The 27,596-nt window shown below is 42.0% G+C and overlaps 1 protein-coding gene across 1 annotated transcript in view; it reads right to left on the bottom strand.

Moving 5' to 3' along the window:
* Window positions 1-27,596, bottom strand: part of LOC111078555 (Down syndrome cell adhesion molecule-like protein Dscam2) — a 150,345-nt gene that overhangs the window by 120,304 nt on the left and 2,445 nt on the right. The window contains 2 exon segments of the mRNA XM_022373290.2: window positions 2,060-2,232; window positions 15,371-15,477. Coding sequence (XP_022228982.2) covers window positions 2,060-2,232; window positions 15,371-15,434 — 237 coding nt within the window. The 5' untranslated portion in view covers window positions 15,435-15,477.

Genomic DNA, 27,596 nt, shown 5'->3' with positions numbered 1-27,596 from the left:
CCCTAGCCTCAGTTCGAATTTGGTTTGTGACAATGCTAAGAAAAATGAAATCGCTCGGAACTCTGTGGCACGGAGGATATTTTTAAGCGGAAATCCTCTGCGCGGAAATCCTCACTACTGATTTCTGTGGCACTCCTGATAACACTAGTCAACACGACATTAACGCTGTGGCCCAAAATGACTTTTTCTAATAGATTTCGGGGTTTAAACATTTTTTACAAATTATGGTTTTTTTTATGGTTTAGTGTTTTTTTAAAGAATTAAAAAAAAATCTGGTATTTTTTTAATGTTTTTATACCCGTACTCAAAAAAGAGTTAAGGGGTATATTAGATTTGTGGTAAAAGTGGACGTGTCAAACGCAGAGAATGAAACGTTTCCAACCCCATAAAGTATACATATTCTTGATAAGCATCAATAGCCGAGTCGATATAGCTATGTCCGTCTGTCCGTCCGTCCGTCTTGATGAGCGCCTGGATCTCAGAGACTATAAAAGCTAGAGCAACCAAATTTGGTTTCCAGACTCATGTGATATCACACTGCTACAAGTGTATTTCAAAATTTCGCCCGCCCCCTTCCGCCCCCACAAAGGATGAAAATCTGTGGCAGGCACATTTTTAAAGATGCGATAAAACTAAAAACGTAAACTATCGTAGAGAATGACTATATTTCCCAGATTGCCGAATCCGAATCAGATCGGATCATTATTTTAGCCAGAATAAAGAAATTAATTTTCAGTTGTTTCCCCTGCCACCACCTGCCAACGACCACGCTACTCATTCGCTTTCTCGCTCGCACACTCTGCCGCGTTCAGTGCGCGAGCAACCCCTCACGGAGGAGATGTTGAAACTAAATGGTACATGCGTAATCTACATGTAAGATGTAAAATATACATTGTAGATGTGGATGTAGATATCAGATGTAGCAAAAAAATGTAAAATGTAAAATTTTTTTTTAATTCAAAAATTATAAGCTCAAAAATGTATATACTGACTGAGTACCGGTATAAGTAGAGTCGCGTCCCCAGAAGCGACTCACACGTTCCTTCTCGTTTTTCATAGGTAGTGCTTCTATTTTTCACATAACTTAAGTATCTTATATCTGGCTGCATAGAACTTCGCAGTTCTGAAAAGCTGACAAATGCAGCTATAAGCCCGACCCAGAGAGCTACAGCTTAACACCTGGAAAACATTAAGCTTTCAAATTCAAATTTCATAATTTCTGGTACCTGAACGTGTTCCTTTGGCCTTGAACCAGCAACGAAAAAAACCATGAAAAAATACCAGATTTTTAAAATTCATTACAAAAAATTCAATTTTGTCGAGTAGTGTAATTAAACCTTTTACACTATTTCAGCATTCACACTAAAATCTACTCTCTATTAAACGAGTCAGTATCAATCAGCATCCTCAACCGCTGGTCAGGCGACCCAGTTCCGAGTCTTGGTTGTGACACAACCCTAAATTTTCGCACAAAAGGTTTTGTTCAAATTTCATCATGAAAACTTTGCCAACTAGCAATAGGTCAGAGAAGAAGTAGAAGTAACTCGTTTATAAGTTTAAATATGAAATGAGGTTTACAAAACCAGCACGGTTCTGTCGAGAAAAACAAAATTTTGTTAGTCATTTCTGATTTCTTTCAAACCAAATTGTACTTTTATGCATGTACTATATTATATTACACAAGTTAACACTCCCCACCAGCCATAGGGTATCGGCAATGTTCTTAGTTATAAGAATGCTGACCCAGCGCTGGCATGGAAAGGGACGGCAACATATTACTATGTTGCATAAACATCCGCTCGACCAACGGGGACCGCACGAGGCGCTGACGCAGCGAAACAGGAGACCGCCGCTCGCGCAGCGCTGCCCAGGCTGTGGGGACTTATGCATAATTATATCATTTTGTACTTTTAGTCTTTTACTCACTTTGAACCGTGCCAGTAGGCCGGAATAAAATTATATAAAACACATCCGATCTTTCTCTGCCGATGGCTAATGCCGCGGCTTAAGTAACGGGAATATCGAATAATTAATTTACATACTATATATTAAACCATACCTTAAAAATTGATGAAATAGGATTATTTTCTTTATCGAGCCACTGAATAATTGGTGGGGGGTTTCCAGTAGCAGCACAATCGACTGTGTTTCCCGCATTGTTCATAAAGTCGATTCTACCAGGAGGTTCGATTGAGAAACTAGGTCCTTGTGTATCGAAAAAGCTTGAGACATCTAGAAATGTAGAGCAATCAAAAAATGTATTTTCAATATATTTGTAATTCAAATATTTAGACCAAGAAATAAATTTGAACTTTATCAAAATGGGGGTCTAACTTTACCATTTATTTTTCATTTTTTTAAATTATTTAAAACTAAGGGGCAAGCCAATCGACCCACACAACCATTCTTCTGATCACTACGCCTTATTAACACATCATAATTTTGCATTGATACTGAAATGGATGATAAAATTCAATTTTCCTCTTGATGCCATTGATGGCCTCTTCCTCTAACGCACACACTTAGAAGAAGAAGCACGGAACAAAAAATACAGGACGGCAACCGAAAAAACCCTTATCTCTCTATTCTTTCTGAACCTCTTCTTCTTCTTTCACTAACTTATAGACAGACCCCTCTTCCTCTAAAGTACACCCCCTCCCCTCATTCTCATAGAGAATACCCTCTATTTTATTTCCTGTGCCTCTTCATCTTTCTCTAACTCACACACATACGACCCCTTACGGCTAATTACGACCACTTTAATATGATTTACATAATAATGTATATATAACGAGAAGGAACGTGTGAGTCGTTTCTGGGGACACGACTCTACTTATACCCGTACTCAGTCAGTATATACATTTTTGAGCTTATAATTTTTTAGAATTTAGAAAAAAAAAAAATTTTACATTTTACATTTTTTTGCTACATCTGTTATCTACATACATCTATCTACATATATTATGTATATTCTAAATCTAAAATGTAGATTGTACATGTTCCATTTAGATTCTACATATCCTCCGCTAGGGGTTGTTCGCGCACTGAACGCGGCAGAGTGTGCGAGCGAGAAGGAAAATGGGTTGCGTAGTTGTTTGCGGGAGGGGGCAGGGGAAGCAACTGAAAATTAATTTCTTCATTCTGGCTATAATTATTATCCGATCTGATTCAAATTCGGCAATCTGGTAGATATGGTCATTCTCTACGATACTGCGCTATTAGTTTTATCGTATCTTTAAAATTGTAGCTGCCACAGATTTTCGTCCTTTGTGGTGGCGGAAGGGGGCGGGCGAAATTTTGAAATACACTTGTAGCAGTGTGATATCACATGAGTGTGGAAACCAAATTTGGTTGCCCTAGCTCTTATTGTCTCTGAGATCTAGGCGCTCAACAAGACGGACAGACAGACAGACAGACAGACAGACAGACAGACAGACAGACAGACAGACAGACATGGCTCTATCGACTCGGCTATTGATGCTGATCAAGAATATATATACTTTATGGGGTCGGAAACGTTTCCTTCTCTGCGTTACACACATCCACTTTTACCACAAATCTAATATACCCCTTAACTCTTTTTTGAGTACGGGTATAAAAATCTCTTGTCACGGTGCTTGTGGTTGAACCCCTCCCAATTTTTATGAATTTTTTGTTGTATATTAAGTAGGTTTGCGACTGGTCTTAATCATCATATTTTTTGTGAATTTGGTTAATTTGTAACTGTGTTACAGTGAAGAATGCCAGCAATACGCAGGGGAACACAGTTGCACTGTCGCACAGTGGTGCCTTCGGCCATTTCAGCTTGCTAAGGTAATAGCTTCTGAACGAATCAAGATATCTTCATGAAATAACTTGGATTTTAAAGAAAAATCTTCGAAAATGTAGTCTGCAAGATTAAATAATAAAAGTTTAACTTTGATTCCGGTGCAAATTTTGCTGTTTGCGTACTCACCCGTACTCAAAAAAGAGTTAAGGGGTATATTAGATTTGTGGTAAAAGTGGATGTGTGTAAAGCATGGAAGGAAACGTTTCCGACCCCATAAAGTATATATATTCTTTTTCAGCATCAATAGCCGAGTCGATATAGTCTGTCTGTCCGTCTGTCTGTCTGTCCGTCTGTCTGTCTGTCTGTCCGTCTTGTTGAGCGCCTAGATCTCAGAGACTATAAGAGCTAGGGCAACCAAATTTGGTTTCCAGACTCATGTGATATCACACTGCGACAAGTGTATTTTAAAATTTCGCCCCGCCCCCTTCCACCACCACAAAGGACGAAAATCTGTGGTAGGCACATTTTTAAAGATACGATAAAACTAAAAACGCAATATCGTATAGAATGCCCATATCTACCAGACTGCCGAATCTGAATCAGATAGGATCATATTTATAGCCAGAATGTTGGTTCTTCCGCCCCCTCCTGACAAAAAGACCCGCTGCCTATCTCTTTCTCGCTCGCAGACTCTGCCGCGTTCAGTGCGCGAGCAACCCTTAGCGAAGGAGATGTAGAATATAAATGGTACATGTACAATCTACATGTTAGATGTAGAATATACATTGTATATGTATATGTAGATAACAGATGTAGCAAAAAATTTAAAAAATTTTTTTTTTTATTCTAAAATTCTAAAAAATCATATGCTCAAATATGTATATACTGACTGAGTACGGTTATAAGTAGAGTCGCGTCCCCAGAAGCGACTCCACGTTCCTTCTCGTTTTTCTTCCATCGATAGAGAAAGTTTAATAAGTAATTTCACTACTTTTTTTGGTAAATTTGTATTTATTTCACACATATATCAAGGAAACATTAAAATTACATGGTTTACTGATACTACACTACCAACTTTTACTATGCACTTAGGACAATTGACATTCATTAAAATTACAAGTAGAATTACAAATGAAAGGAGTTAGATCTGTGACAGGACGATACTCTAGGACTCCTTCCAGCCTTCGTTAACGTTAACCTCTAGCTACTCTCCTTGTCAGGACGTTTGGGTAGTTTGCTAGTTTGGCCATGTACCATTCGGCCTTACTGTTTCTGACATCCCCTACCAGGGGGGCACGAAGGTCCCAGGCTATGTCTTTGTTTCTAGCAAACCACTCTGCTCCTGTGATCCTCAGTACAAAATGGCTCTGAAAAGTGCGGATCCTGTTTAAATGTGTCTTCGCAGAAATGCCGAATACCTGAACTACGTACCTCAATACCGAAGCCAGCACCTTGTTGGAGAGGCTAAGTTTATTATTCGCCTTGAGTAGCCAATACATTTTCCTGGCCTTGTCTTCCAGCTTGCCCCTGATTTTGCGATGTGGCTTCTGAAAGTCAGGCGGGTGTCGAGGGTGACACGGAGGTACTTTTACTTTCTAAGCGGAGGCAACAATTCTCCGTGCAGGAACACTCCTGGAAACTTTTGCTTCTTGAGGGTATGCGTGACGACTGCACATTTGTCAGGATTGATGCTTACGGTCCACCTTCACGCCCAGTTCGCGAACTTCCTGAGGTAGATCTGCAGGTCGTCGGTTGCGACACAGATGCAATTCGCGATCGAAATCACGGCAGTGTCGTCTGCAAATGTTTTTGGTGAGCTAGCGTCACTGTTAACGATCTAGAAGTCTAACGGGTCCGAACCGCAAAAAGGGCTTTTAATTTCAAGTTAAATTTAAAAAACCCAAAAATGAGATGGTTTGGAAAAAAGTTTTTCTCTAGAACTGTTTATTCAACGAACCAGTTTTTCATTGAATATTGATAAAAATGAATAACCTTGTAAAATATACCAAAACAGAATCATACCTCACACAGTTTACTTTTTATGCGACCTGAAAGATGCAGTATTTCAATAAGTGTGAAATACATTTTTGCACACGGAAATAATATCATATCTCCTAAATCAAACGATCGATTTGAAAATTGGATTTTTGAAAGCTCTGGAAAATTCTCTATTGGATTTGTGTATTTGATTTAGCCAAAGCGCTCAATAAATTCATTGACTTTTGCCACCTCTTTGCGGCTGAGGCTCCACTGTGCGCCGGTACATAATTGACAATATCAGAGAAAATGATCGACAACGCCAACATTTGCTTGCAAGCAAATGGAAATTAAAGGTCAAGATATGCCAAATATAATTGTTATTAATCGATTTGGAACCTATAAAAACGGAATGGTTCTTTCATACTTTAATTTTCTTGTCTGATGAACTGGTGTGGTGGCTCAGAAAGGGCCTAGCTGAGGCTACTGGACGGGTCGCAGGTTGCGGGTAGGAAACGGCCTACCTCGGTTTAGTTGCGAATAGTCAGTCAGTCATTGCAAAGATAAGTTGTCTCTGCAGGAGAATACAGAAAAAAGCCAGCAGATTTTCGCGAAGTTGCAACACTTACGATGAACTTGTGGTGCCGCCTTAAAAAAATAATTAAATTAATTTGCAAAAGAAGTATATCTAAACAAAAAAATTTTATTTTCCTAAACATTAAACTAAAAATTAGAACGAAAATTGTGTAGTTTTATGTAAGATATTATTTAGGTATGGTTTTATAAATATTAAATCGCGGTGTAAAAGTAATTGTAAGAATAATTGCGCTTTCTGTAACTGCTTGATATCGGCTGATTTCTGCTGATACTGCTGATACTCCTGTTAACTAATGCTCCTTCAGTGGGCCGGTTAGCTCACTCCCTGTTACATTCGGTCATCCTGATTAGTGACCAGTTCCTGATGACCATGCGTCCTCATTTCCTACAGCAAAACTCCATAGTTTCATGTTATCGTTGCTCGTAGTCGTATTGTTTGGTCCTTCGACGTCTGCTGCTTTTCAAACATATTAGCGTCCGCCTTGTTTAACGTTGGGTTTTCCGTATGGTCCTAAAAATTCGCTGGCCATCTTTCTTTCAGCTACGAATTTTGTTCTACGTATGGCCACGAGATCTCCGACTTTGTATCCGTACTCGCATTTCCGCTTTTTATCGAATTGTTCCTTGTATCTGTTCTGAAGTATATCGCTATCTGGTCCAGAACGCATTTTTACACCGATCATCAGCTCAAATGGACATCGCTTTGTAGATCCACGAACAGTGCTATTAATAGCCCTCTGAACTCGGGGTACGAACTTATACCATCTTCCAGGCTACACCGATGACAGTTTGGAAAAGAAGCTCAGAATAGATCGGATTACGCGTTCAATTTGTCCATTGCCTCTTGGCACCCCTGTGGTGCCCCATACGTGTTCGATGTTCTCTTCCTTCACAAACGATCGCTTACAATGTGAGCCGGATTTCCAAAGATATCAGTCCATTCCCTTAACTTCTTGAGAACTTCATCTGCGCCTGTTGTTTTCGTTGGATACATCCATACTAACTTGCTGATGCTATCCACCATCGCGATGATGTACTTGTCCTTCTTTGAAGTAGTATCCATCGGCCCCAGGTGATCCTCGTGTAGAGTATGAAGCGGCTCTGATCCTTTGTCGGTTTATTGCAAAAATTCTTCTTTTTTTCTAAGATTTTTGTTGTAGATTATGCATACAGTTTCCTATGATCTGCAGTACTACCTCATAGCTTCCAGATGTGGGATTCATTAGCTCAGCTGTACGGCATGCATTGTTTTTTTGAGCGGCAAAGTGTCCTGCGTTGCGAGCCTCGGTTATTATTTCTCTCTTTAGTGATTTCGGTATCGCCAGCAAATCTGTGCCTTGGACAACCTTATACACAAGACCATCCTTCAATTTAAAGTTTTCATATGGCTTACTTTTCACAATTTCGGAAACTGCTTTGATCATCGTATCCTCCTGCTGCGCTTTCATAATACTTGCTGTGACTTCCGACGATACCATCATCATATCAATTGGGTATCGACTCAGGCAATCCACATGCTTCAGCCGTTCTCCTGCTCTGTGTTCCACTTCAAAATCGTAGTCCTGCAGGTATAAACCCTATTGGGCTACCTCAAGCGGAACGTCCTTCTGGCTTAAAGTTTGCTTCAAAGCGGCGCAATTAATTACGAGCTTTAAGCTTTAATTACCAACTTTAAGTTGGTTCCAATTATGTACTGCCGGAATTTTTTGCACGCGAGAACAATAGCTTTAGCTTCCTCTATACAGCTAAGAGGGCAGTCTGATAAATAGCCGACCTATCTAATACAAAACGACTTTGTTAGAATTATTATTTTTTTTATCTTCATTATATTTTAGCCCCTCTATATACTTTTTCAGGAATTTTGTCTTATTCCTTCCAAAAAATAGGATTTGTCGATGTCGTCAAAATAGGAGTTTTTGGTGAGATGACTTCATCGTTGGACTCGAACCTTTTCCGCCGAGCCATTTATTTGCGTTTGAAAACAAAAAATACTCACTAGGGACTAAATCCAGAGCATAGGGGAACAATTCGTATACTAATTTATGGATTTTTGCAATAGGAACTGCAAATGTCTGCATCCTTGTATTGTCCAGGTGGAAAATAACTTTTTTCTTGGCCAAAAGCTGCCCTTTCTTTTTCAAATCCTCATTAAATCGATAGAATAAGTTGGCATAATACTTTCTGTTTTAACATTTATGAAGGTAATCAAAGTGCTTAATACCGCGTGTATTCCAAAAACCGTTCGCCATGACTTTATTGTCTGAAAAACCACGTTGGCCCTCTTTTGCCTAGTATCACCCTACTGTTTTGACTGCCTTGGTCCCTGGTGTGTTGTGCTGGATCCACGGCTTATCCACGTTTCCGAAACAGCGAAAAAACTCGTCCGTATTGTGGTTAAACAACGCCAAACACTCCTTCAAACTTGTCACACGAGTGCGTTAGTGATAGATTGTGAGCAAACGCGGCCCCCATCTTTCGCATGCCTAAATTACTATTTAAAATTGAAACCACTTAGCCATGTGGTTGCCCATGGTTTCCAGAATATTTTGCAAATTCAATCTCCGGTCGGCCAACACCACATCGTGAATTTGTTCAATTTCTTCGGGAATAATACCATAACTGGGCCAAAAAATAGGATTTGTCGATGTCGTCAAAATAGGAGTTTTTGGTGAGATGACTTCATCGTTGGACTCGAACCTTTTCCGCCGAGCCATTTATTTGCGTTTGAAAACAAAAAATACTCACTAGGGACTAAATCCAGAGCATAGGGGAACAATTCGTATACTAATTTATGGATTTTTGCAATAGGAACTGCAAATGTCTGCATCCTTGTATTGTCCAGGTGGAAAATAACTTTTTTCTTGGCCAAAAGCTGCCCTTTCTTTTTCAAATCTTCATTAAATCGATAGAATAAGTTGGCATAATACTTTCTGTTTTAACATTTATGAAGGTAATCAAAGTGCTTAATACCGCGTGTATTCCAAAAACCGTTCGCCATGACTTTATTGTCTGAAAAACCACGTTGGCCCTCTTTTGCCTAGTATCACCCTACTGTTTTGACTGCCTTGGTCCCTGGTGTGTTGTGCTGGATCCACGGCTTATCCACGTTTCCGAAACAGCGAAAAAACTCGTCCGTATTGTGGTTAAACAACGCCAAACACTCCTTCAAACTTGTCACACGAGTGCGTTAGTGATAGATTGTAAGCAAACGCGGCCCCCATCTTTCGCATGCCTAAATTACTATTTAAAATTGAAACCACTTAGCCATGTGGTTGCCCATGGTTTCCAGAATATTTTGCAAATTCAATCTCCGGTCGGCCAACACCACATCGTGAATTTGTTCAATTTCTTCGGGAATAATACCATAACTGGGCGTCCTGGATGTGCGGAATCGGTTTTGCTTGTACGGTCACAACGAAATATAGTAAACCACTTAGGTTAGGTTAGGGCGGTTTCGCGAACCATCCCGAGGCCTCTATAAAGAGCACCAGTTTCTCTAGAGGCATTTTTGCCAGGCTGTAAAAGGCCTTCGTAAAAGGCGCCGCCGAGTATTCGATGACGCCTTCCCATGAGTGCAGGATAGTTGAAGAGGAGGTGCTGGATGCTCTATATTTCCTCCTCGTCCCTGCAGCTGCGGCAGAAGTCATGGTGGGGCAGTCTGTACCTTGTGGCCATGCGGCCGATGACACAGTGCCCCGTTATAACTCCCGTCAGTGTTCGTACCCGACTCTTCCTGAAGCTTAGGAGAGTCTTGGTCTTTTTAGGGTCATAGTGGGCTAAAGCGAGCGAGAGATCTCACAGTAGGGTGTGGTGTTCCACCTCCTGTCCGATCCTGTTCTTGCTCGGCCCATCATCTGCGAGATGATGGCTCGTAGTGGCCTCCGTATGTCGCTGACTGCGTCCACCATTGGCTTGGCTGATCCAGTCCTGCACACTCGTCCTCACTCTCGGTGCCCGCTATGTCGGTGTGACCCGGAACTCACGTGAGTGTGATTGAGTGCGCGCTGATCTGGTTTAGCGCGTCCACCGTATCAAGAATGGTCTTGTAGAATTGCTTTGATTGCAGCTTGACTGTCAACGCAGATTGCTATGTTCCTCGGAGGTATCTCCAAGGTGTATACCAAATTTTCTGCTTGCCATACTGCATATATCTCTGCCTGGAATACACTGTACCAGTCTGGTTGTCTAAGGGATATGTTCGAGAGCTCGTTTTGCCCCAGGGCCATGTTACTCTTCCATTTTTCCCTGTCCGATATGTGTCCTTTAAAGTTTCTTTTCCATGAGAACTCTGAAACACAGTAGTCACTCCTCCGGCCGTTCCACTTTCCTCCTAAGTGCTGTACAGCATTGCCACATCTGTGCGCACAATGCCATCCTTCATGGCGATCAGGATCGCCGATTCTGCCTTCAGCCAATTGACGTCCGATATCTTCCCCTCTGGGTGACTTCGGTCGATGATGGCTACCTGCAGATCGGCCGGCGATCCTTGGCTGGCCAGAATGTGTTCTGGTTTCGCCTTCTTCGGCTCGGAAGCTTTTGTGGAGTCGTCCGTCCTCTGCCGCTTGAACCTTGGCTCTCGACCAGTCGGCTCCACCGGTGCCTACAGAAGGCGTTGGTGGTGCCTTGGCACTCGCCGTGTTCTGCGTCGGAGGTGTGGTCTTCCCCCTCTGCTTCCCGGTCACCTCTTTCCCCTTTCTCACTCGCGCGTTCGCAGACGATGACGTTGAGGGCTGATCCACCTTCGTCTCCGGGCTGGCCCTCGGGATCATAGAGAGGAGACCGGCAGCGCGGTACATTAACCAGGCGATGTGCGCGAGAATTCAAGAGGAGCTGTGCAACGTCCACGCACCAGAGATGACGTACCAACAGACATCCCCTTCCGTAGGCAAACTAACGGAGTCATCGACTCATGGTCTACCGTCAGCAGCAGGCCCAGAAGCCGGCCAAGCCATGCGCCGGTTGTACGACCAACACAGACGCCAGACGCCAGACGTCTACAGCGTAATAGGCCAGACGCCATTATAATTGCCACTACAGGAGACCTGTCCGCGACATTCCTGAGGCCCTGGGAACCGCAGAGGACTGCTCAACGAACCTCATCGGCGCACTGACAACGGCATGTAGGGCAAGCACAAGTCAGCAAAAAAGCTACTCTGAGGCGGCGAGGATCAAGTCATACAGGAAAGGGCTAGACGCGACGCACCGGTTGGGAGCCCTGCGAGTCAGCTGCGGCTTTCGAACCATCTCGGAAGATGCGGCTCTGGTCATCGCCGGAATGCTTCCAGTGGTGGACCTAGCCGAGGAACCTAGTGAAATCTCGTTGGAGCTCGACGTTTCCACTCATACCCTAATTCCGGACATCAGTAGGTGGGTGAACAGGAGGCACGACGAAGCAAAGCTTCGCGGCAGCCCCGCAGGTTTCTGGCACCACCCACCTTTTTTACATTAGTTATAATAATTCTACTGTTACCCTACTGTTACACAATAATAAATGATAACAAAAAAAACCTTAGTCTTCGTGCCAGCTGATGCTGACGCTGAAGTCGATGGTTTGGGGTCCTCAGTCACCGCCGCTTGTGCGCTTGGGGGGACTTGGTCTCCGTTGGTAAGAGCGACTCCATTAAGCCGCTCGTACCTCCGCACGTTTTGCTCGTGCTTATTTTTAAGGCTCCTTTCCCTCGCGGTCAGCGTATCGTGGTGTCGTTGGCTAATACCACGAAGGTATTTTGCCGATGCCCTGTATCCCGAAAGCCGCTTGCGTAAGGTCTCAGCCTCCGTCTTCTCGTCCGTCACAGGTGGTGGACCCGAGTCGACCTGGATGTTGGGAGCCGTGACTTGTGGCTCCGCCTTCTGCGGCTCCTCGTTGTATCATAGTCGAGAGAAGGCCGTAGCCAACTCTGCCTCCGACACTGAGCGACCAGTGAAGACGAAGCTTCCGTCTGTGGTTCCCGGTTCAGTCACAGGTTCCCGGTGCAGTCACAGGAAATCAACGCCGGGGGGCCTGCGCTTGCACTGCTAAATCGTTATCGGACATTTCCCCCATAACGGATAGTAAACCACTTTATTACCATTGAAATCAATAGAGAAGAGATCCCATAATATTTATCAAGCATTTTCTTGGTTTCAGTAGTGTTTTTTTCCTCAAAAAAATGCTTAATCAGCACACAAAACTCGCATTTTTCGTTTTTTTTCAAAGCTCGAGGCATTTTGGTATTAATCGTCATAAATAACCAACAAAACGGCCAATCTACTTCAAATTTTGACAGGAATCAGCTGATAGATGCATTTTGGCAAAAAAAATATTGTCATATCAATTAAGAGGCAGGTAACACTACTCGACAAAACTGAACATTTTTCCCGCTTCGTATCAAACCAACTTTTTCTGATAGAATTTGAGCTTTACATTTTTTTAAAGAATTGTGGTTTTTTTTCTATGTCAGAACGTATCCGACCCCTTAAAGTATATATATTCTTGATCAGCATCAATAGCCGAGTCGATATAGTCATGTCCGTCTGTCCGTCCGTCTATCCGTCTCGATGAGCGCCTGGATCTCAGAGACTATAAGAGCTAGAGAAACCAAATTTGGTTTCCAGACTCATGTGATATCACACTGCTACAAGTGTATTTCAAAATTTCGCCCCGCCCCCACAGAGGACGAAAATCTGTGGCAGGCACATTTTTAAAGATATCTACCAGATTGCCGAATCTGAACCAGATCAGATCATAATTATAGCCAGAATGAAGAAATTGGTATTTAGTTGTTTCCCCCGCCCCCTCCTGACAGTAACGACCACGCTACTCATTCTCTTTCTCGCTCGCACACTTTGCCGCGTTCAGTGCGCGAGCAACCCCTAGCGGAGGAGACTTATAATCTAAATGTTACATGTATAATCTACATGTTATATGTAGAATATACACTGTATATATATAGATGTAGAAAACATATGTAGCAAAAAAATTTAAAATGTATTAATTATAAAATTCTAAAAAATCATGTTCAAAAATGTATATACTGAAGAGTACGGGTATAAGTAGAGTCGCGTCCCCAGAAGCGACTCACACGTTCCTTCTCGTTTTTTACTTTTTTCATAGGTAGCACTTCTTTTGTCACATAACTTAAGTATCTTACATTTGGTTTTTACTCAAAATCTGAAGTTGATATATCAACAAAAAATATAACGTTGAGAAGAAAATTGTACCACCTTTCATAGGATTTTTGATTCGTGGTAATAAAACAGATATTCATGAAAATATAGCGAATCAAAGTTTCTGCAACTTAGGCCTTTGAAAAAAAAAAATTACTCAAGCTAAAGTTCTGCAATAGAAAAAAATATCATTTAACAATTTCTAAGCCACAAATCTATCAGAAAAAGTTGGTTTTGTTCCTTGAGGAAAAATCGTGTCGGGTAGTGTTATCATAGTACACGTAGGAAAAAAAACAGTGCAAAGGGGCTGTAGCTGAGGAAATTGAACTCAGCCCCTGCCAAAGTCCCGTCCACAAGAAAATGTATCTTGCCGAGACCGAGCGACAGCAGGCGATTCTCTCTTCACCTCTCGAGGGAATGCCGCCCATGTTCGGTTGGAATGGGAGAAGGACAGTCGACATCCGCTAATCGGGAGTGGCGAGCGGGTAAGGGCAACTTTCAATGCTCTAGCAGGCAAAATATTTGTCTCTCGACGTGAGTACACTCACCAGCTAGCTCTCCCAATTCCCGCACCACACCAAGAAAATATATGTACCAGTCTCTGTTTCGGTTATTTCAGCTCCATCCCGCTTTATTTTTCTTCACTATGTTGGCCTCTCCGTGACACGTCTGATCCGTTTCGCACGATCGCACGCAATCACTCCTCTTCTCTCTCTCGCGGCTTCCCGAGGCGTCGCCTTCGGGCATAGCAGGACTGCAGCGCCGCCTGCCGTAAGGCTCGCATGGATATCTCGGCGCCCTTCAATGGCAATGTGCAACCGCTTCATGCGGCTCTTATCAATATATATAAAAATTGATGCCACTTTTCGTTGTAATTTTATGACCCAAGACCAAATGTTAATGCTTTGCTCGAACTTTTTAGTAGATGGTTTATGTAAAGTTTGCACAAAATTGGTCACATTTTTTGTAACAAATGAATTCAATAAGTGGGATTTTACTGTCAAATTGAAACATTTTTCAGTATAAACAGTACAAGCATGTTTTTATATGTCATTCATGCGGTGCGATAATTATTGCTTTGTTGTGTTTATTTTGTTTATGTTTTTAAGCATATTGTTGAGTGCATTCATACAAACGTTGAATCTTGATTTGTGGCAAGTTGTTTATAATTTGATTTATTCATTTTTATGAAGGAAAAATGCTACGAGCCAGAGGAGCAAATATAGGTCGGCGAACGCGAAATGTAAATGGTGTGGCATTACTAGGACGATCACAGACTGCAGATGAACGCGCAAAAGCTAACGCATCGCAACGTGAACGTAATGTACGAAATATATCTGTTGACCCTGTACCTGTACTGAATCTTGCACGGCGATCACGAATACGTTGTGCTGTTTTGGCTAAATTGATGCGTGCTTAATTACAATAGTCAGATTGATTATGGTAATTATTATTTCACTTTATACGTAGCGAAGCACATACCGGGCCGCTAGTCTTGTATACTTATGGCGATATTTCCCCTACCGTGCGTGGTCATGTTCCTATGACTTCAGAGCCTTGACATCGCTGCAAAGGAGCAGGTAGAAATGGCAGCAATACGTCTGCGAGACTCATTTTAATGAAATCCACAGAAAATCGGTCACTCATCAATCTTAAATAACAAAAATATCGTCCCTTCAAAACCGGACTACTGGGTTCTAAGAGAGACACACTAGCTAGAAAGAACACCATATCAAAACGGGGCCATAAACATAGATGGATGAAAGATGGATAACAAGGTCGGAGGAGAAATCTGTTTCGAACAGGTTCACATAAAGAATATATATAATTCGAATTTATTCTAATTCTAATAAGTATAATGAATGTGGTTGTACTACTTACCAGTTTCAGGAAAAGAAAATACTAGTGGTAAGCAGCTTAAAAAAGATATAAATGTCCAACCCATTTTTGCAACCGCTTCGGATATATATTTCTTCGTTAGAAATAACCTGGAATATAATAAGAAATAAAAAATAATATGTACTTTAATCAAACAAGAATATTCAGACATATGCCTGTTTTCATAAATCGCAAAAAAGGGTTTGCTAATGAGGTCGCGATTTCAAATCTAACTGCACATAGCACGTAAATAAAAACTTGTATAATAGGGTATGGGTGGGTACTAGTTCTCGTGTTGCCCATGAAAATCATCCAATCGTGTAATAAAGAATAATAGAAATAATAGAAGAAAACAGCTCGGTAAAGAGCACAAGCGCTGTAACCAAAGTCAAAATGAGCCAAGCCCGGCAACATCAACAAGACGAGCGTCGGCTCTCGCAAGCAAAAAAAACGCGTACTTCTCTATACGCTCACCAAAGGTAGCAGGACCAACAACAAACATCACTGCAAGTGAACGAGGAGAGAGCACGCTATCTATCCCCTGCATTGCAACTGGGTCATGGAGTGCTCAGTGCCCATCCCCCGACTCCGACTGCCTTACCAACGATTGGCTTATATAGACAACAACTAGTACAATTCCCTCGCTCAAAACTGTGTCTTCGACCACAACAACAACCATTGCAATTGCTCAGCGCCCGGTATTATCGACCCACTGCGACAAGCCCCACCTCTCCCAACCGATAAGTTTGAAAAACAGACTACAAACAAATCAAATCAAAAGAAAATTAAGTCCACAAACTACAAACACTACTAATGCTGCCAAAATAACAAAAACAACTGAAAACACTGTCCCAAATTATAGCCCAAAACCGCATAAAATACCCAAGGCCAACAAATAAAGGCTGTCACCTATTTATGTTCGCAAAAAATAACTAAGAAAATTGGCACAAACTCATTCCATAAATGAACTCATGTCCATAAAAAGGGGTTACATAAATAAAACAAAAATACAAGTCAATGACGAACAAAACTATCGATCAGTTGCGAAATACCTCGAAAATGCAAAAAATAATTACTACACCTACCAACTTAAAAGTAGCAAAGGCTAACACGTGGTTATCAAAGTAATCGAACCAACCGTCCCAATCAATGAGTTAATAGGTGGACTTAACGATAAGGGCTTCGAAGTCAAAATGGCCATGAACATAATAAAAAGAAATAAAACTCCCCAGCCAATGTTCAAAGTAAAACTGACACCTGAAAGTATGCATATAAGTAAAAATTAAGTTTACCCAATATACAAGCTTCAATATCTACTGCACCGTAGGATCACCGTTGAGGAACCACACAAACGAAATGGACCTGTCCAATGCACAAATTGCCAGGAATATGGACACACAAAAACTTATTGCACTCTGCGGGCAGTCTGCGTTGCCTATGTTCATCTCACTGAGGCCTGCCCCGTAAATATGGAGGACCCATTTGCCAAAAAATGTAGCAACTGTGGGGAAAACCGTACTGCCAACTATAGAGGTTGTCCTATCTATAAAAAATTTAAAAATCGCCTAAACCAACAAATAACTGCAGCTGGAAAACCCGGTCGTCCGACAAAACTTACCATATATACCATCAACTACGACTCCAGGAGTTTTATTTTCTCAGGCGTTAAGTTACAACAACGGGTCGTACGCCTCAGTCTCTAAGCCGACACTTCAACCCACCACAGCAGGAATAATGCAGCATCAGGCATCAAATCAGATCCCAGAAATTTCTGCCCAACATACCCTTGCAAATCCATCGCAATAGCCTAGTGAATTTGAGTCAATGCTTGTAACTATACCAAACACAATGGTAGCCATACAACAAACCATGCAGGAGCTTATGCGCAACCGAAATCTCCTTCTGGAGCTCCTAATCAAACAGAAATCTGTCTAATTGGCTTGTCTAAATATATGTTTCTGGAATGCAAATTGCATTTCGCAGCACAAATGCGAGCTCTTACAGTTCCTCACTCAACACGACATTGACGCCATGCGCATATCAGAGAGACTCACCTAACAAATAAAAACTATTTTCACCTCGATGGCTATAAATTGTATGCGACAAATCATCCCGATAGAAAGGCACATGGAGGTACTGGCGTTCTGATCAAGCATCGCATCAGGCACTCTCCGTTGCCATCATTTGGTACACCTTATCTACAGGCAACATCAATTCATATTGAAATTCAGAGCGGCTACCTAAACCTAGCCGCAGTATACTGCCCACCGCGCTTCAGCATTTCCGAAACAGAATTTGTAACAGTCTTCGACCTACTAGGTGACCGATTTATAGCAGCTGGTGACTATAATGCCAAGCACACCAACCCGAAAGGAATAAGGCCACGAAACAAGCTAGACTCTATCTCTCCGGGCAAGCCTACATATTGGCCAAACGAAGAGTGAGGCAAGCTCAGATACATGTATCACCTAACAGATCTATCATCGGATCACTGGCCCATTCTACTTCACCTTTACGACCATCCACAATACAAGAAGTACATAAGTTCCCATATTGATAGCCAAATATTTATAGTAAAGATGACATTGATAGCTCAGTCGAAGCATTAATAACCTCAATGTCGATGGCCACAAAACACTCAACACCAATATTAGCAGCTAATAAAGCTTCCAACAGCAGTCGTATTTCTAGGCACATTGAGGTGCTGCTACTCGGCTTCGCCGAGAGTGACAAGCACACAGATCACCTGCCTCGAAAGAGCGGCTAAAAATAGCGAACCATACTACGCAGAACCCTAGAAGATGAAAAACCGAGCTCAAATATCCTATATGGAGGAACTCTCCCCAACTAGCAAATGATTCCCACTGTGGAAAGCTAAATCAGGCGTATGCCCACCAATCGAGAGTGAATCACCTTTACGTACACAAACAGAAGAGGGGGCTCGCAGCAAGAAAGAGAAGGCAAATACATTTGCCGTCTATCTAAAAAAGTCTTCAAACCACACCCAGCAACAAATAGCTTTGTGCTCTCACCAACCAACAATACCGAAGCTACTCCGCCTATCATATTCCAATCAGGAGAAGTCACAAGGGTCATTAAAGACCAAATCTCAAGGCAAAAGAAAGCTCCGGGCCACGATTTCATCTCCACTAAAATGATCATAGAATTGCCGAGCTGTGCAACCTATCAGTATCCTGCCTTGCCTATCAAAGATAGTTGAAAAGCTGCTTCTGAATCGTATCAAACAACACCTACAACAGTGCCATGCCGATGCACCAATTTGGATTTCGCAAAAAATGTGAAACCATGGAACAAGTAAGTCGCTTAACCTCTGAGATACGAAATGCATTTAAAAGACGGGAGTATTGAGCCGCAGCTTTTCAGGATGTCGCCCAGGCTTTCGACCGCGTTTGGTTAGATGGCTTAATCCACAAAATCAAAATATTACTTCCACAGAATATCCATGGAATGTTGGAGCCATACCTACTGGAAAGAAGTTTCGCAATACGAAGCAAAGATTTCCTCTCTGAATATCATCCAATTGTACCGCAAGGCAGCGTGCTTTGACCTACATATATACAAAACAAATGGACGAGCACAGGTATATAATTTTTTTCGACTTTTCCTGAGTTTTTAAAGTCAAAATTTCGTAAAAAATACCGCACAAAAATCATCATTTTTGCATTTCAATGCTTTATATTTCCCAGACGGTAAGCTGAAATCACAAAGTGTTTGGGCTCAACTTCTAGCTGTTTATTTAGCTGTTAATTATCTTTTCAAAATAGCAAAGTTCTTTACAACCAGACGTAAGATACTAGGGTTATGTGAAAAAAACAATCACTACCTCTGAAAAAAGGTTAATAAAAAAATACCAGTTTTCAAAAATTCTTTAAAAAAAGTTCTGCCATAGAAAAAAAAAAATATATCATCAAACCATTTCTAAGCCCCAAATCTTTAAGAAAAAGTTCGTTTTGTTCCTTGAGGAAAAATCGTATTGACTAGTGTTATTAAAACATCAAAGGAGCTCGGTACTCCTAAAGTACCGGAAGGACAAGCCAATCCCTGTATATCAACGGCTGGGAAACCAGATCCTAAGAAGACGGGGAAGGAGACTCAGTCGGTCCGCCGTCTTCTAGCAGCTACCGATGTGAGGGTTCCGGTAAGACAATCGGGCCCATCCACGTGGAGGGGCAAACTGGTTATCGGGGTGGCTGCCAAGCAGAGCGTAATCCCGGCTGGAAAGCGCTCTGTGACCGGGGAACCCCCGTCAACCTCGGCAGGCACAGGTACTGCACCACAGGGAAAGAAGTCGTCCTACCAAGACAGGAGGCGCGTTGCTTTCATCCTGTCCAACGACGACCCGGATTTCAAGTCGTCGGAAGAGGGGTTGGAACGGAGGCTATGGGCCAGCTCGATAACCCCGGATTTCCAGCCAGCCAAAGCCGGAAAGGGTGCAGCCAAGGCCCCGACCAAGCGGCAACACTCAGCGGAGGATCCCGCTATGCAGCCAGGCCAAGCTCAGCAGGCCAAGCTCAGCAAGCCAAGCGGGCGAAAACCAACCCGGCGAACGGACTTAGCGTCGAAGATGTCGGACGACATCCACCGAGAGCTATGCCGACGACACAATAGTCTAGGTGAGTCTCAGAATTTTCCCTGACACTCCTGCTGGCAAAAAAAAAGTTACACTTATCATTGCTCCCAAATTTCAGCAACGAAGATCACACAGCGGTGAGCCTCGAAGGCCAGGAGAGCTCACTGAGGATGTGCTCCACATACATGGGTCACGACCAACGTGTTAACTGTTCGCTCACTGGTATACCCAAGGCAGGTAAGCCATCGCACACTGCCCGCAAAGATTTCAGACCAATAAGTCTTTCGTCCTTTCTTTTAAAGACGATGGAGCTTTTAGGGCTGCATCTCAGGGCGAGTATTCCGCCCAATCTAATCTCTGATTCTCAGCACGCCTATCGGAAAGGAAGATCCAACGAGACGGCCCTACACGCGATCACATCGATCATTGAAACGTCCCTTAACTATAAAGAATACACATTGGTGGCCTTCCTTGATATAGAAGGCGCTTTTAACAACATCATCCCGATGGCGATCACGGATGCACTGACGGACCTGGGGACTGATTCCCGGACGGTGAGTCTCATCGATGAGATGCTTCAATGCAGGACCGTTGAGGCCTCATTGGGGACGTCAACTTACACCAGGTTTGTCAGCAGAGGTACGCCGCAAGGCGAAGTAGTAGTAGGGCGGCAGTAAATGAACTGCTGCGGGAGATAGAGGGGGGGTGGTTGTCACGTGGTGGCGTACGCTGATGATGTTGTTGTTTGTTGTTAGTTTATTGTATTTCCTAGTGCTACAAGCAAGGGGCTTATAATAAGAGCACTAGTCACTAGGTGTCTCATTAGTTTGGTATTAAACTTAGAGCTAAATGAATCTTTTAATATGACATACATACATTATTGGTTACATACGTTGATTTGTTTTCTTATGTTAATGTTCGTGTTTTTTTTTATTTTAAATTGAATTTGATTTTTAAATCTTAGTCTAGTGTAAGGTTGGCACCTAGCTGTGTTTTTAATTGTGAAAGGTTTCGTATTGTTTTCATGTGATGTGGAAGTTGATTCCATATGCGAATAACATTCACAAAGAAATGTCTCTCAGAGTTTAGTGTTCTATATCGTATGGTGATAATATTGTTCGTTCTTGCGGAATTGGTAAATCTAAGTTTTTCATACAGAAAATCATACAGAGAAATCCTCTGGTGAGGATTATTTTATGTAGGAACGCAAGCATCTTACAGTCAAGTCAATCCATTTGAATAGAGGCATGTCGAAAATTTTATATTAGAATGCGGAGATTCTGTCGTTGCGCCTTAATCCAAATCTAGCTATATTATTAAAGCACACGCTCAACTTTTGCCTGTTTGCGTAGCCACAGTTTCCAAATGCCTCAATCCCATAAGTGAGTACAGGTACTAGGTATGCTTTTGCTATCTGCATCCGGATGCTTACTGGTATAAATTGCTTGGTAATATTAAGTGCTCTTAAAATCCCATATGTTTTTCCAACTGCTTTGCTCACATGATCATCCCACGACAGAGTACTGTTTATAACAAAGCCTAAACTAGTTGTCTTCTATATGTAGCATATTTCTACACGTCTTAATATGGTTACATTTATTTTGTTCCTGTTTTTGTATATAACACTACTCAACAAAATTGAACTTTTTATTAAGGCTACTTTATTATTTTTTTTATGGTGTCATTTTTTGTTAAAGAATTTTTCAAATCTGTTTTTTTTTAATGGTTTTTTTTAGAGACTGTGCTTCTATTTTTCACATAACTTAAGTATCTTATATCTGGTTGCATAGACCTTTGCAGTTCTGAAAAGCTGGCAAATGCAGCTATATAATAGCTTAATATCTTTCAGGCGTTAAGCTGCAGATACAAAGGTATGGGTCGGATTTATAACTGCATTTGTTAGCTTTTCATAACTGCAAAGGTCTATGCAACCAGATATAAGATACTTAAGTTATGTGAAAAATAGAAGCACTACTTCTGAAAAAAAACATTAAAAAAAATACCAGATTTTAAAAAATTCTTTAAAAAAAACTACACCATAAAAAAAACCAAATTTCGTTAAAAAATTTTAAACTCCGAAATCTATCAGAAACAGTTATTTTGGGCCACAGCCTAATTCTAGTGTTGACTAGTGTAATCAAGCATTTTGACTTCGTTGGATTAAGGCATAAACGATTGTTGGTTGCCCACGCACTAATTTTATCAAGCTCTCTATTGGTAACATTTCTACACTCATCTATTCTATTTAACGGTCGACTAACATATACATAATTGGACGTCATCGGCGAACATGTGCACTTTTCAGTCGGACAATACTATTGGCATATCATTTACATAAATCGAGAAAAATAACGGGCCAAGTACTGATCCCTGTGGGACACCACACTTAACATAGGCAAAGGACGACATTTTCCTTTCAGCAACAACAGTCTGGCTCCTATTTAGCAGATGGGACGATAGCAACCGTACTGCTGAGTCAGAGAAGTTGTAGGATATGCGAAGCTTTGTTATGAGGATGCGATGGTCAACTGAGTCAAAAGCTTTAGTGTAGTCAAAAAGAGTTAGGAACGTTACATTTCCGTCGTCCATTCTTTCACGGATATCCTCTACAATTTGTATCATTGCAGTTGTACAACTTCTATTTATTCTGAATCCAGATTGATTGTTGTTTAGTAATGTGTGCTCTGTAAGAAATTAATTTATTTGTTCAGCTACCAAGGTCTCGAACGCTTTTGACAGGGTCGGGAGTATGGATATTGGCCTATAGTCTGCAGAGTTTGCTTTTGGGATCCCTATCCCTCCTTTTCCCTCCTTCCACTTTTCCGGGAACGTTGATGTGGTAATGGCTGTGTTGAAAATGTGAGTAACTTGCATGATAATTCTAGGGAGTATTATTCTCAAAAATTTCGGGTTCATATCGTCTAGGCCAATAGCATTTGATTTAATCTTAAGAATGGATTCTAGAACATCACAAAGACTAACACAACATAAACTAAACTAACTAATAACAGTATAATTATAGGGCGCTGATGTCAAGTTCAGGGTTGGTGGTGGGTCCGGTATAACTAATTGCAAAAATTGGTTGCTAACTTCATTTATGTCAACTAGCGAATTTCTTGTTTTTTTGGCAATTCCTATACTTTTAATCAGTTGCCATTTCTGCTTGCTACACAGAGCGTTGTTAAACTTTGAGGAGTAGAAGGCGGTCTTGGCAGAGTATATTAGTTTAGTTACGTCTGATCTTATTGATTTGTACATATTAAAGTGGCTTTCAGTGTTGTATCTTTTAAATTTTTTAAAAGCCTCATTTCGTTTGATGATACCCAGCTTTAGCTCCGGGTTGAACCATGAGTTATCTGTTCGTTTGACTGGTTTTCTCTTAATTTAATTGTTCTCTGGGAAATTTCCGCAGACGCTATGCGAGTGCATGACAAGCACTCTAATGAAACTGTCCCAATGGGCAGACAAATGCGGGCTAGGTGTTAATCCATCTAAAACGAAACTAGTACTCTTCACCAGGAAGTACAAGATTCCGACACTGACTCCCCCAAAACTCTGCGGGAAAGCGCTAATTTTTAGCAATAATGCCAAGTATATTGGCCTGATCCTCGATAGGAAGCTCGATAAAAGCCCACTATGGCCCTCTATACCTGCAGAAAAAACATTGGACTTAAAGGAATAATATAGTCCGGTAGCTATATACCGCCATAATACGACCAATCCTGATGTACGGAGTGGTTGTTTGGTGGCCAGCACTGAACAAGAAAACTTGTCTTAGCAAACTCAGTCGTGTCCAACGCATGGCAGAGCTATGCATAACAAGCGGACTACGCACAACCCCAAGCGAAGCCCTCGATACCAAGTTGTACCATCTTCCTGTACAACTCATGGGGAAAAAGGTGGCAACTCTTTCCGCTCTCGGAATGAGAGAATCCAAACTCTGGAAAGCATCCACGTTTGGATACTCGGGAATCTTGACGAGACTCCCGCAACTATCGGAGGGGACAGATTACTGTATACCGCGTGATCAGCTCTTCGACGGTACCTGGACCCGCAAATGCGATCCACATATACACTGATGGCTCAAAGTTAGACGGCCGTGGCGTCTACTGTAACGATCTCAACACTAGTCATTGTTTCAGACTCCCGGATCACTGTAGTGTGTTCCAAGCGGAGGTTGAAGCAATAAGCGAAGGTCTTTCAATCGTCTGAAAACTTTCTTTAGACAGACACTCACTGTGCGTCTTCTCAAACAGCCAAGCAGCTCTCAGAGGACTTGGCTCATATCGTTAACGACTCAACGACTGTTAACATATGCCGCAGGTCTCTTAATGAGACCGCTGATCATTTAGATCTCTCCCTAATATGGGTCCCCGGACACAAGGATATCCACGGGAATGATGCTGGCTAGTTAGCCAGGCATGGTACTACCGCACCTCTCCTACCAGAGAAGAAGCAAGTAGCGATGCCTTTGGCTACGTGTAGGCTACTAACGCACCTTCGAGCTAATTGCCGACAGACGATGGCAGCAAACAATCAACTGTACAACTTCCTGGTCCATCTGGCCAAGTCGATCGAAGAAACGCTCGGAGGAGCTCTACAAACTCAGCAGAGTACAGTGCTCTACCGTCATCCGAGCCATCACGGTACACTGACAGATCGGCACACACGCTGCCCGACTGTCAATTCCTTATAACGACTTCTGTAGAAGCTGCAGGGACGAGGAGGAGTCGGTCCCCCACTTCTTTTTACACTGTCCGGCCCTGGGAAGCCGTAGGCTACGGCTTCTTGGGGCTCTTTTCCTCAACGACATTTCGGACCTGTCCAAAATCAGACCAGGGATATTGTCCAAATACATCCAAGCTACCGGATGGGACTGCCCTTAACTCCGCAATCAGATTGCTCACCACGGTGTAGGGGAGAAAGGTACTCGCCCTTGCGGCATCACAACGGTGCTGTAGCAGGACCAAGTGAGTTGAGGTGGGGGGATTTCCCCCTCTCACCAACTACCGCCTTAACCTAGCCTATATGGATATTAAGATATTTTATTTTTATTAATTTTAGGGAATATAAAACAAATATTGTTTTCAAAACATTTTGTCTTCACGGTGGTCGGCACGGGAGCTGTCGCCATCTACTGCTGCTGATAGTCAGACACATTACCTTGCCAATAAAATATTGGGGAGCCCAGGAAATGACTGGGGAAGAGCGATCCCATGCGAAGAAGTGCACTTTATTAACTTTAAACAAAACCTAGCAGCTGTCTAAGCAGTGTAACCGTACGGAATGCAGTGCACACCTCTGGTGACACCACTGGCCGCTAGAAGAATATAAGACATTTGTTTGCTAGCAAACAGTTTTGGGATCTGATTACTAGGATTCACGAACGAAAAAAATGCGTGACGCTTTCAACAACAAAGTGACCAAGTCGAAAAATATCATTATATACCCGGAAGTTGTTCAAAAATGCTAGTATATACAATGATAAAAAAAAATACTTTTTGCTCAATGTTGGCATCGAAAAATACCATAAAGTATTTAAAATACCATAAAAGGTCACGCTAGTCCTAAGGTCTTCGGATCGAGGACCTGAGGCATTCGGGCCACTCGCCATATTGTCGACATGTTCGACTCATGACGGGATGCGAAAGAACGACGAGCCTTGCAAGTGTATGTGTGTACACGGAGAGAAAGCAGTGTTAACAAGTGATTTAAGAAGAGGAAGGGAATTTGTGGTGGATATTATATGGTAGAGGGAATTGAAGTCCGGGCATAGGACCCTAAATGGTTCGGAATAATTTGATCTACAAAGTGGAAGGAACAAAGAAATAAAGTTTCTAGTAAATCTAATAGAAAATTTAATGCGGCTCAAAAGTCAGGGCTATCTACGTCAGCCTTGATCAGGTTGTGCATAAAAATCACACCAAGCATTTTTCTACGACTAACTAAGGTTGGAAGGTTTACGAGGGTAAGATGGCAGTCTCACAACAGCATCCCAGTTAAGGCCACGCAGAGCAAAAAGTAAAAAGTTTTTCTGTACTGATTCTATACAGTCCTGTTGTACTTTGTACTGGGGGCACCATACACAAGAGCTGTACTCAAAAATCGGACGAACAAGCGAGATATAGAGAGTCTTCGTTATATAGGGATCGTCAAACTCCTTTGACCACCTTTTTATAAACCCAAGCCCATGGCCTTATTTACCATGGTAGAAATGTGTTCAGAAAACTTTAACTTTGGGTCTAATTTAATACCAAGATCATCAACCAAGGTAATTCTCTCAAGAGAACCACCGCAGAGGCTATAAGGAGCCAAAAGGGGGCTGGAGCGATGAAATGTCATTACTTTGCATTTCGAGGCATTTAGGTGTAACATATTTGCACAACACCATGACTGAAAGTTATTGAGATCGGATTGCAAGCGAGAGTGAAATGAAATGTCCTTATACTGGACACAAAGTTTAACATCATCCGCATACATGAGTACTCGAGAGTTTGTTAATACTAAAGGCAGGTCAATAATAAAGAGTGTGAATAGTAGGGGGCCTAGATGGCTGCCCTGTGGTACTCCAGAAGTAACCTTAAAAGGTGAAGAGAAGGAGTTTTTGAAGAGGACTCTTTAAGACCTAGAACGAAGGTAGCTAGAATGCCATCTCAAAAGATAAGGCGGAAACCCTAAAAGGTCTAGTTTTTGTGCTAGAAGGGAATGATTTACAGAATCGAATGCTTTACTGAAATCAGTGTAAATGACATCCGTGTGCAAGTTGGAATCCCTTAATGATAAAAGAGGTAAACTCTAATAAATTTGTGGTTATAAATCCGTGCCGAGACGGAGAAATGAAGGATTTGCAAATATAATTATATAATTATAATAATTATAATTATCTATAATTATTTGCATCAGAATTGCCACCTTTCTTATGGAGCGGAATATTTACGAAGCTAAAAAACTGTTTAGGGTCCTGTGAAAATCGTATCCTGCATCGAGATAGGTAATTTTTGTAGCATTGAGCGTTAAGAACGGAGAAATTCGAGCTATTACATAGGGAGAGAGAGAAGAGGGAGAACCAACTTCTCGAAATTTTTTATAAAGCCTTGATTTTAAGTTTTGTTGACTGGATAACTCTTTGGTAAGCCAAAGAGGCTTCCAAGATCTAACCGGACAAGAAAGTGGGACGCAAGAATAAAAAAATGTGTCAAGTACATTGTAAAAAATGGTAGTGCCTTTCATAACGTCAGTGCACACATACAGGGCGGACCAATCAAAATCACTAATGAGGTTATTAAGCTTCGTAAACTCGGCTTTACGAAAGCAGCGGACACGTTCAGATAGCCTACCCATTCGATCCAATACAGTAGGGCCAATATCGACTGACACTTCGAATGTGGGATGGTAGGAGTCTTCAGGTGTAGTGAGCGGAAGGGCTCGGGTTAACAACGCTATGGTCGGATCCGAGACAAAGCACAGATCAAGCAATCGACCCAAGGAATTTTTCACATGGTTGACTTGAGACAGGGATAGGTCTAGCAAGCCGTCGATAAAGTCATGCCGTGACATGGGCACAAGGTTATTAGACTAGTTTACCGAAGACCAAACAGTACCTGGCAAATTGAAATCACCAAGAACTATCATATGGTC

Source organism: Drosophila obscura, unplaced genomic scaffold (genome assembly GCF_018151105.1).
Source record: "Drosophila obscura isolate BZ-5 IFL unplaced genomic scaffold, ASM1815110v1 contig_46, whole genome shotgun sequence".
NCBI lineage: Eukaryota > Metazoa > Arthropoda > Insecta > Diptera > Drosophilidae > Drosophila > Drosophila obscura.
Note: the sequence above shows the minus strand (reverse complement) of the source record. Positions and strands in the feature narration are given on the sequence as shown.